This window comes from Crinia signifera, chromosome 8, assembly GCF_055691185.1.
Source record: "Crinia signifera chromosome 8, ASM5569118v1, whole genome shotgun sequence".
Taxonomy (NCBI): domain Eukaryota; kingdom Metazoa; phylum Chordata; class Amphibia; order Anura; family Myobatrachidae; genus Crinia; species Crinia signifera.
The window spans coordinates 49,102,184-49,114,404 of NC_139224.1; the positions used below are offsets into that span (position 1 = coordinate 49,102,184).

General features: G+C 46.2%; 1 protein-coding gene across 3 annotated transcripts in view; it reads left to right on the plus strand.

The window, feature by feature from the left end:
* Nucleotides 1–12,221, plus strand: part of ATRIP (ATR interacting protein) — a 131,676-nt gene that overhangs the window by 76,020 nt on the left and 43,435 nt on the right. For all 3 annotated transcript variants that reach the window (XM_083156321.1, XM_083156322.1, XM_083156323.1), the window contains exon 4: nt 1,352–1,522. In XM_083156321.1, coding sequence (XP_083012447.1) covers nt 1,352–1,522 — 171 coding nt within the window. The remainder of the gene's footprint in view (nt 1–1,351; nt 1,523–12,221) is intronic.

Sequence of the window (12,221 nt, forward strand, 5' to 3'; positions counted from 1 at the left end):
GCAAAGCTGTGAATTTTGAAGCTTTGCGTGTCAACCTGAATGAGGGCTGCACGTTTTTTTTATTTCCACCATGTACTTGAAGGAAACTTTTGTGATGGACCAGAAAAATCACAGCCGCTGTGTAGTTATTTATTCATTTGTTCTTATCCACCTTGTTATGAATTAACAAGTGTTAAGGCTCCATACACTAGAGTGATTTCTCTGAGCCGTGATAGCTGCAGGTTTCTGTCCTAATTCCTGGTTCTCCTAACCTGTGGAAACTCTGTCCGGTTACTTCATTAAACTGTATCGATAGTCTATCCAGAGTAATTTACCTTTCGCCTGGTCCTCAGTCCATCATATCTGAGTCTGAATCCATGTCCACCTCATTGCTGCTACCTTCTGTTTTCTCCCAGTGTCTCCCAATACTTCACCAATATCTTCACATTTCCCCTCTGCACGCCTGTCCTGCATCCCACCAACTGCCTGTTATGCTAACTTGCAGAACATTTATAACCGAGAGCTGGGATGGGTGTTTACATACATGTAAGCTGCATGATACTTGTGGACAAGTTGACTTTTGGTGGATCGCACTGATTGAAAAAGAAGCAACTATGTGATGCAGTGGAGTCCAAGACTTATGGCCCATACACACTGGGCGACTTTGAGCTGAAAGCCGCTCAAAACAGCCTGTTTGAGCGGCTTTCAGCTCAAAGCCGCCCAGTGTGTATGCCCCAGTGCTGCTGCGCGCTCCCGCAACATCGCCGGGAAAGCCGCTCATCTGCTGGTAATACCAGAAGATGAGCAGCTTTGAGGACGGCTTTGCATAGCTATGCAAAGCCGTCCTCCCCCCTCCATCGGTGCCGGGCAGGGGGAAAGCTGCTCAGTGTGTATGCACTGAGCGGCTTTCCCCGTAGAGATGATTGTCATCATCGCTGTCCATACACGCTGGGCATAGTCGCCCAGTGTGTTTGGACCTTTACAACGCACTGAATTTCTTGCATTAAAATAACAATACCTCAGTTAGATCACTAGGTGGTGGTATTTCAACATAGTTTGTTAGGAAATAGTTTCTATGTGTTCTAGACAAATGCTGTTTAAAGTGAACTAATTGTATCCAATTGGTCTTTATTATATGCTGCATTTTGTTTTTGTTTTTTATTTCCTTTATAAAATCCGCTTCTGAAAAACGATACTGACCGTTTGTGCAAACTTCAGAGCTCATTTCATGTCAAATTAAACAGCCAACACTGTGTGTGTTTTCTTGCCTGTATACATCCATCATTCTCTCTGTTCTCTCTTGAAGGCCTGACCAAATACGTTTGGCTATGTGAGAGGCTTTAATACCTCTTTTTTACTCTTACAACTGCAGCTGAAGGCATTACATGATGAAGTGCTGGTCAAGAATGGTGAAATTAAAGTATTGCGGGATGCCCTGCACCAGACAGAGTCCAACCTGGAGCAGCAAAAGATTGCCCATGTATTGCTGGAAAAAGAAAAGGCTAAGAAACAGTGTGAGAAAGAGAAAGAACTATTGAAAAAGGTATATTTAAAAACATTCTGTGTATGTTAATAAACATGGCAACATGAGATAGGAATGAAATGTGCTTAAGTCAGTGGTTCCCAAACTGTGTGCCGTGGCTCCCTGGGGTGCCTCGGGACACAAGCAGGGGTGCCGCGGCTTGGTGGTCTAGGACCAACTCAAATTATTAATGGTTAATTATTTATGAGCAAAACCAGTGCTGGTGGCTGCCAATCATAGAATGTGTACAAACAGAAGCAAATACTGCCCTTTACCACATAACTGCCACTAAGAATCGCATATAAACCCAATCTAATAATTTTTTTGGGACCTAGGGGTGCCGTGAAAAAAATTCTGATTCTTTAGGGTGCCTTGAATCAAAAAAGATTGGGAACCCCTGGCTTAAGTAATAGATATGCCACAGTTCTAAATCACAGAGGTATGTAACAACTCGAGGAGGTAAACCGCATGTACAAAAAATATAATAAAATGAAGAGCAGCGATATGAAAGGGGAACGCTATAAGTTACTGTACATGCTCATTGCTAGGAACTTCATGCTCGGTTCTAGGAGCTTCATGCTCGTTGCCAAGGGGGGCTAAAGTTGCTCGTTGCCAAGGGGGACTAAAATTGCTCGTTGCCAAGGGGGACTAAAATTGTGTGCCAAGGGGGCGCTAGCAGGGAGTGATAGTGCAGAGCAGGGACAGAGAGTGGGAGGGAGTAGTGTGGAGCACGTTTCTCTCCCCCCCCCCCCCCCCCCCTGTCAGGGGAAGTGTGCGGTCGGCACCCCCGCCCGCTCCCGGCTCCCCGCTGTACCTGGGTGGGAGACATGCACTCACTGCTATTTAAAATTCACATCTCCCGCTGGACCGCGCTAGCCAATAGGCGCTCGCGGTCCAGCAGCCACCAGTTGATTGGCTGCTGGACTGCAAGCGTCTATTGGCTAGCGGTCCAGCGGGAGACGTACAGTAGCAGGGAGCTAGCGGGGGAGATGGCGCGGCAGAGAGAAAGTGCAGGGGAGCTGGCGGTGCCAACACAGCTCCGGCGCCATGATAGCTTCCGAAGCTGGTGCTCCACCGGCACCACCCTCGCTACGCCTCTGGTGATACGCTACTAAAGCGTGTATTTTAAAATAGAGGCGATGCTATCTAGTGCAAAAAGTACGGGCTACATATACTTTTTGTACTTTGTGGGAGCGCACATCACAGGACAAGGCCAAAAAAACTAGAGATGAGCGGGTTCAGATCCTAGAGATCCGAACCCCCACAAACTTACCTGATCCGAGGACGGATCTGAGGAGTTCGACAGTTCCCGCCATATTTCCGAGTCCAAATCGAGGCTAAAACGTCATCATCCCGTGTCGGATTCTCATGAGACCTGGGGATATATAGTTCCCGGCGGTCGGCGCCATTTTCAAACAGGCTGGTGATTTCAGACAGCACGGATGTGTCCGTGCTGTCTGCTGAGGGGGAAACCTGCTGGGGGGGGGGGGGGGGGCGGAGGATTAATGCATAGAGGGGGGGGGGCTGCTAGTGCTACAGAGGGGGCTGCATTATTTTTAAAAAAAATTAAAAGTAAAAAAAAAATTTTTTTCAATTACTGCTGCCGGTGCCCGCATGTGTGCTGCATCAGTCCAGGGGTGCCCACATGTATACTGTATCCATCCAGGGGTGCCCACATGTGTGTTGTATTTGTCCAGGGGTGCCCACATTTGTGCTGTATCAGTCCAGGGGTGCCCGCATGTGTACTGTATCCATCCAGGTGTGCCCACATGTGTGTTGTATTTGTCCAGGGGTGCCCACATGTGTGCTGTATCAATCCACGGGTGCCCGCATGTGTACTGTATCAGTCCCGGGGTGCCCGCATGTTTGCCGTATAATTCTATGGGTGCCCCCAGGTGTCCCGTATCAGTCCAGGGGTGCCTGCATGTGTGCCATATAATTCCATGGGTGCTCCCATGTGTCCTGTATCAGTCCTGGGGTGCCCGCATGTGTGCCGTATAATTCCAGGGGTGCCCCCATGTGTCCCGTATCAGACCAGGGGAGCTGCCCTTTTTTTAAATGAAAATAAAAATAAGGTGTTTTTTTTGTTTTTTGTTTTTTTTTTTTTACTGCAGGGGCTGTTAAATGTGCTGTAGTCCAGGGGTGAGCCAAGAGTGCTGTATAATTCATGGGGTGTTGCTAAGTCTGCTGTATAATTCCGTGCCTGACGCCATGTGTGCCGTATCAGTCCGGGGGTGCTGCCTTCTGTACCGTATAATTCCATGTGTGCTGTATCAGGTCAGGGATGCCCACATGTGTGACGCATTATTCCTGGGGTGAGCCAAGTGTGTCATATAATTCATGGGTTGCTGCAAAGTCTGCTGTATAATTCATGGGGTGCTGCTAAGTGTGCTGTCACAGTCCTGGGGTGATGCTAAGTGTGCAGTATCAGTCCAAGGGTGAGCCATGTGTGCTGTATAATTTATGGGGTGCTGCTAAGTCTGCTGTATCAATCCAGGAGTGCTGCCATTTTTTTATTAAAAGAATAACTCTTTTTACTGCAGGAGTGTCACTATGGGCCTTATTTTGGTTCATTCTTTCTGACAAAATCCTTCTTAGATGGGCAAAACCATGTGCACTGCAGGTGGGGCAGATGTAACATGTGCAGAGAGAATTAAATTTGGGTGGGGTTTTACTTCAAAGTGAGATCTATATTGCAGTGTAAAAATAAAGCAGTCAGTATTTTCCCTGCACAGAAACAAAATTACTCACCCAAATCTAATTCTCTCTGCACATGTTACATCTGCCCCCCCTGCAGTGCACATGGTTTTGTCCATCTAAGAAGAATTTTGTCAGAAAGAATGAACCAAAATAAGGCCCTATGTGTGCCGTATAATTCCATGTGTGCTGTGTCAGTCCAGGGGTTCCACCATCTGTGCTGTATAATACCATGTGTGCTGTCATGTGTGCTGTGTCAGTCCAGGGGTTTCGAAAATTGGCCGGTGCACATCCCTAAAAAACCACTGTATATGGGCACCTTCACAGTCCAGATTTTAAGGATATCCAGGCTTAAATTCAATAGACTGATGTAATTAAGTAACCTGTGCTCTCACATGGACATCCTTAAACCCTGGACAGTAATTGCAGAATTTGGGAAATTCGGCCTACACTGTTTTTCTAAGGATCACGTGGTGTTAATTCCAAGATGTATCGCAAGACCTGTGACACTGACCCACAATATCATGTAATATTCTGGAGCTCTATAAATCATGATAAAATGATTGTTACCCTGCAGCAGCTAATGTAAGCCCACATTTATACACATGTAAAACAATATTAATCCTATGTAAAATAATGACTTGGAGACATATTGGTGATGACAAGGGTCAGGTTTACTAATTAATAGCTGAAGTTTACCAGAGTTTAAAAGTTCAAATTATTAAATTATCAATGAGTTGGATTTAATTAACAACACTTTAAAAATAATTAGCAGCTTAGCAGCTCTTCCAACACACCCACGAGGTGGCTGCTCAATGTCGTTTTTTTTTTTTTGGGGTGTCGCCAGTAGCCCTAATCCCCAGCTTGCTCACGTCAATTCCCTCCAGTTTCAAAACAGGAAATTTAAGTAAAATAGAAAAAAACACTGTAAACATGTAACAACAATTGTTGGAACTGGAGGGATCAGTGACAAGTCTTTTAACTTGAAAAAAAACACTGTAAAAGTGTAAAAACTTTTGAACTTTAAAACAGGAACTCACCGCTTTAGACCATGATCTTATGTTTGGTTGTTCTGCTTTGCTGGGGAGCCATCAGTAAAGGTGGGAGAAATGAGACGGGTTCAAGAGTCTCACGCGGCACAGAGGGCAGATGTTGTTGACCTGCAGCCATTCTGTCAGACAGGGAACATGGAAGGTGTGGTGACAGTATGATACAGCCATTTCTGTACCTACCTCAATGTCAGAGATACAGATGGAGCAGTACTCTGGTTCCTCTCCGTCTGCAATGGTGCGCCTGCTGTAGGTTGGGAGATGGGACAGGACAAGCCGCATGATGCTGTCCAGCAGGAGGTGTTCTACTCTCTCTGCAACTGCCTGATGGTCTCTTCCTCTTCGTCCAGACCTTCCTCTTCCCGATGATGGTCCTGATCTTCTTGCTGACCGACTCCCACGGGATGGTCTGCGGCGTCCTGACCTCAGCCATGTCCCTCTGATGTTCGGGCTGGGTCCATCTAAAACGATATTTCATATATTGTAGATATAACAAATAGCCATATGTGACATGTAAAGATCAGATATTGCTGGTGTACAATAAGACTTCCAGCAGTAACATGATTTATATATTATATTACTATACAACTGAAAAACAGAGCTGTAACAGTATGAGTGTATGGATGCAGGCCCCAATGATTAGCGGTTCCTGATCTGTAACAGACAGCATGGGAGGTGCCAGCCAGTAACACAGGGACACTGGCCAGACACCACTGCTATAATCCCTCCCACTACAAAGGCCAACTGCTACAGAAGAGACATTGGTCTAAAATTTAATTTACTGAACAAACATTTTACTGACCTTCATTTCCAATCAGCTGGGACAACTCTCGTCGGCTCATTGTAGCCGGAGGCAGAAGGTGATCAAATAAAAAAACAAAAAAAAGGGGGAGAAAAGAGAAAGAAAAAGCACAGATGTAATTGTGCGCTGAGCTCCACTCACTGATAACTCACTCAGAGAATCACTGTCAGAAAGTAACCGCCTGTAAATGATCTCACCTGAGAGGCCTTTTCTCCTGCGTCCACATCAGCTGCTGTCCAGGAAATGCCAGTGATATTGCTGTGCACTGAGGATTGCAATGTGGCATGCGGGCGGCAGTTGGTGATGGTCATGCGGCACATCACATCTACAGTATACCCCACATTATTCTCTTCTCACTTATATTCCCACTTATGGGAAACCCGTGGGAAATTACCAAAAACAGGGTCTGTATAAAATGTACCAAGACCATTCTATTGAGTATGAGTTGAATAATTTTTACAAATTGAGAGGTCTTAAGGCCCCTTTACTGTAAAACGATTTTGGCCGATTTGGGCCAATTTTGATGTTTTGTGCCGATTATATCGCCTGAAAAGTGCATCATCGTTTGTGTTTTTGATCCTATCCGATGTGCGGCCTCGTGAGAGTCGAATGGGAGCCTCTAGGTCAGTGGTCTCCAACCTTTTTTGGGTCGGGAGCTACTCGCGACAAAATAAACCGCCCGAAGAGCTACTAAAGTAAAAAATGTTAAAAAATCTGCATAATATAAAAAAAACCACACTGCAATGCCCCAGACATAATATGGCACACACTGCAATGTCCAATATGTCACAAACATACCTCCCAACACTGGAGGCAGAGCCTTCGGCACGCGTAGAAAATTAGAGGGTTCAGCTACTACCGTGGAACTCCTGCGAGGCTACATCCCCCATTTTTTCCGCTATGGGGGCATGGTCAGCTCTCTAAGAGCTGTAGCCACATGGGGTGCAGCCAAGGAAAATGGGGGTGTGATACACATATGCCCTCAATAGTGCAGTGCCAGATACACATGACCCCAATAGTGCAGTCCGTGATACCCATTATAAATATGCCCGCACCGTGATGCTCCATTATACAAATGCCCCACACCGTGATGCACCATTATACATATGCCACACACCCTGATGCCCATTATACATATGCCACACACCGTGATGCTCATTATACATATGCCACACACCGTGATGCTCATTATACATATGTCACACACCGTGATGCTCCATTATGCATATGCCACAATGTGAAGCTCCATTATACAAATGCTACACACACAATGCCCATTATACATATGCCCAACAACGTGATACTCCGTTATACAAATGCCCCACACCGTGATGCTCCATTATACATATGCCACACACCGTGATGCTCCATTATACATATGCCACAATGTGATTCTCCATTATGCATATGCCACAATGTGAAGCTCCATTATACAAATGCCCCACAGTGTGATGCACCATTATACATATGCCACACACACAATGCCCATTATACATATGCCCAACAACGTGATACTCCGTTATACAAATGCCCCACACCGTGATGCTCCATTATACATATGCCACACCGTGATGCTCCATTATGCATATGCCACAATGTGAAGCTCCATTATACAAATGCCCCACAGTGTGATGCTCCATTATACCTATGCCACACACACAATGCCCATTATACATATGCCCAACAACGTGATACTCCGTTATACAAATGCCCCACACCGTGATGCTCCATTATACATATGCCACACACCGTGATGCTCCTTTATACATAGTCCACACACCGTGATGCTCCATTATACATATGCCACACCGTGATGCTCCATTAATCATATGCCACACCGTGATGCTCCATTATACATATGCCACACCGTGATGCTCCATTATACATATGCCACACACAGTGATGCTCCATTATACATATGCCACACCGTGATGCTCCATTATACATATGCCACACCGTGATGCTCCATTAATCATATGCCACACACTGTGATGCTCATTAAACATATGCCACACAAATGATGCCCATTACACATATGCCCCACACCTTGATGCTCATTAATTAATAATCATCAAGGTATCTGGGGCATATGCCACACACATGATGCCCATTATACAAATGCCCCACAGCGTGAAGCTCATTATTAATGGGCATCAAGTGTGTGGCATCGTGTGTGGCATATGCCCCACACACCTTGATGATTATTAATTAATGAGTATCAAGGTGTGGGGCATATGTTTAATGGGCATTATTTGTGTGGCATATGTTTAATGACTCATTAAACATATGCCATACACATGATGCCCATTATACCTCAAGCAGTAAACAGTTGCGCACACACAGTTTAAAAAAAAAAAAATTACCTAACCGAGTTAAGCAGAGGCTGTGGCGTCGATAAGTGCGGCAACCCGTGGACAAACAGTGCGCGGTGACGGGCGGGAACTCACACTCAGGTCCGTGTGCTGCTGGGGAAACCTCTCCCTTCGCTCCCGTTCACGGGCTGTCAGTCAGTCCAGGGTCCCTCTCTGTAGTCTGTCGCCGGTACGCCGCCGTGTTACCGCATACACACCAACACGGCCAATGCGTGGCAGGAGGACTCCGCCCACGCGTGCTCCTGCTGTGCTAGATGCCGCGAGGCGCATGCTGCTGCTGCGCCCGTGCCGCTTGATGGCGCTTAGAGGCGGTCGCGCTCACCCTGCCCAGTCGCCGCCATTACACGAGCGGCAGCGGGGACTGGAGTCCCCGAGCTACTCTAAAACACCCGGCGAGCTACCCGTCGCTCGCGAGCGACGGGTTGGCGAACGCTGCTCTAGGTTGGTCGGACCGCACCTACAATTTGTCGTAATCGGATGGAAAAAGGAGTGCTTTTGGCGCATGCGATATATCATATGCGATATATTGTAGAAAGTATAGTACACATGCAATTTGGGCAGATAATTCGGTACGTGTGTAGTTTCACGGCGCCCAATATATCGGATGCACTATCGGCCGATATATCGGATGTGGTATCAGCCGATATATCGATGCGATCCAAATCGATTTTTTTTTTTACCTGTTCATAACCCCACTATCCACTACGCATGGAGTTGATTTTATATAGTGTGGCGAGCGCAGTAATCCGCATCCGCTTGCCACACTTCGGGCTCGCTACGCTCGCCACACTATATATAATCAACTCCATGCGTAGTGGATAGTGGGGTTATGAACAGGTAAAAAATCTTTTCGAGTCCAAATCGAGGCTAAAACCTCATCATCCCTCGTCGGATTCTCGTGAGACCTGGGGATATATAGTTCCCATCGGCCTGCGCCAATTTCAAACAGGCAGGTGATTTCAGACAGCACGGATGCCTCATGGCACAATATGGTCACACAGATTGCATAGACTTTTCCAGCATGAGCAACTGATGGGAACCTTAACAAAATGAAAATAAGAAAATAGAAATGGGTGTATCCTGCATGCCAACCTGTGCCCCTAGCATTTGTGACACCCGTTGGATTTCTCCTGTTGGCGGAAAGAAGTCACAGAAATCTGCATGACAACTATTTTGCTGTGTTCTTCCTGCAATTGCTGTGAATGAAAAATCAAAAGTATGACAAATACAGATCCCCAGAGCGTGTTCACAGGCTGCTCTGTACCTGAGGTGCAGCTGTGTGGGTGACTGCATGGGTTCTGCCTGGAAGACACAGCTTACCATAGGCAAAAATAATTCCCATCATACGGATTTGGGCCGGTATTTATTCTGGGATTCCGACTGTCAGAACGTGCCAACAGTCGGAATCCCAAACCATTTTTTGCCCAGCTCGACAGTTTCTCAACAAGCAGTATTCAGTGTTCCCCCTGTCGAGTGTCAAAAAGGGGGCGTGTCAGCGGCTGTGGATTGTTGAGAAACGGCCATGAATTTGTCAATCCATGGCCGGTTCTGACATAACAGATCACACTTGTCAGATATGTTTTCCCGAAGACCGCCTGGACTGCTACAAGTGTTCAACTAGAACTGGAGAAAGGGGCGCAAATTCATCCCTGTTGTCCACAGACAAATTTGCTCCAGCCCAAAAAACAAACAAACAATTGTTAGCAACTGATATTGGATTCATCGCCCTGAGATGCTGTTATATCTGTCCCGAAAAAGGTCTGATAAGGACCAAAATGCTGGCACGCGCTGTATATGTGAGCATTACAATGACCCTCTAATTTTTTTCAAGTGCTATGGTGGAACTCATTTTCCCATATACCCTATACCAGGCATGTCCAAACTATGACCCTTCAGCTGTTGTGAAACTACACCAGCCACGCCCTCTGATGAAGTTGTCTGAAATGCTTTAGGGCAGGGCTGGGCAACACCGGCCCTCCAGATGTTAATGAACTACACATCCCAGGATGCTTTGCATTAGTTTTGCTATGTGGCCATGCTGAAACTGATGCAAGGCGTGCTGGGATGTGTAGTTCATCAACATCTGGAGGGCTGGTGTTGCCCAGCCCTGCTTTAGGGCGTAGAAACGAGCAGTTCCGACTTAAGACAGAAGCAGTGACCAATCACATTAATCTTAACCCCTTCACGACATTTGACGTATATATACGTCATGGTCGGGAAGTACTTCCCGACCGTTGACGTATATATACGTCATGACTTCTAACTGTCACTGCGTCTAGAGACGCAGTGACAGTTAGGTGATGTCTGCTGTCCCTGACAGCAGACATCCCCCCTCGTCGCCCAGGGGGGGCAGGGGTGCCCCCCCCGGTCGGCGATCGCTGTGATTGGCTGTTCAAATCTGAACAGTCAATCACAGCGTTTCCTGTGTTACCGGCGGCTAAGCCGCTCGGTAACACAGAAAACGGTGGTGATCGGTGCAGCACCGATCACCACCGATGTGCAGCCTCCCACCCGCCGGGCACTCACCCGGCAGCAGCAGCAGCAGCTCCCCCGGCTCCCCCGGTGCGCACGCAGCGCTGCCCTCCTCCCCCCTCCCTCCCGCAGCAGCAGCATCATGCTGCTAGAAAAGTTAAAATAAAATAAAAAATAAGTATTGCAAATGTATATGTGTGTATGTATATATATATATATATATATATATATATATATATATATATATATATATATATATATATATATATATATATATATATATATATATATATATATATATATATATATATATACAGTCGGGCAAAAAAGTATTTAGTCAGCCACCAATTGTGCAAGTTCTCCCACTTAAAAAGATGAGAGAGGCCTGTAATTTTCATCATAGGTATACCTCAACTATGAGAGACAAAATGAGGAAAAAAAATCCAGAAAATGACATTGTCTGATTTTTAAAGAATTTATTTGCAAATTATGGTGGAAAATAAGTATTTGGTCAATAACAAAAGTTCATCTCAGTACTTTGTTATATACCCTTTGTTGGCAATGACAGAGGTCAAACGTTTTCTGTAAGTCTTCACAAGGTTTTCACAAACTGTTGCTGGTATTTTGGCCCATTCCTCCATGCAGATCTCCTCTAGAGCAGTGATGTTTTGGGGCTGTCGCTGGGCAACACGGACTTTCAACTCCCTCCAAAGATTTTCTATGGGGTTGAGATCTGGAGACTGGCTCGGCCACTCCAGGACCTTGAAATGCTTCTTACGAAGCCACTCCTTTGTTACCCGGGCAGTGTGTTTGGGATCGTTGTCATGCTGAAAGACCCAGCCACGTTTCATCTTCAATGCCCTTGCTGATGGAAGGAGGTTTTCACTCAAAATCTGACGATACATGGCCCCATTCATTCTTTCCTTTACACGGAGCAGTCGTCCTGTTCCCTTTGCAGAAAAACAGCCCCAAAGCATGATGTTTCCACCCCCATGCTTTACAGTAGGTATGGTGTTCTTTGGATGCAACTCAGCATTCTTTCTCCTCCAAACACGACGAGTAGAGTTGTTACCAAAAAGTTCTATTTTGGTTTCATCTGACCATATGACATTCTCCCAATCCTCTTCTGGATCATCCAAATGCTCTCTAGCAAACTTCAGACGGGCCTGCACATGTACTGCCTTTAGCAGGGGGACACGTCTGGCACTGCAGGATTTGAGTCCCTGGCGGCGTAGTGTGTTACTGATGGTAGCCTTTGTTACTTTGGTCCCAGCTCTCAGCAGGTCATTCACTAGGTCCCCCCGTGTGGTTCTGGGATTTTTGATCAC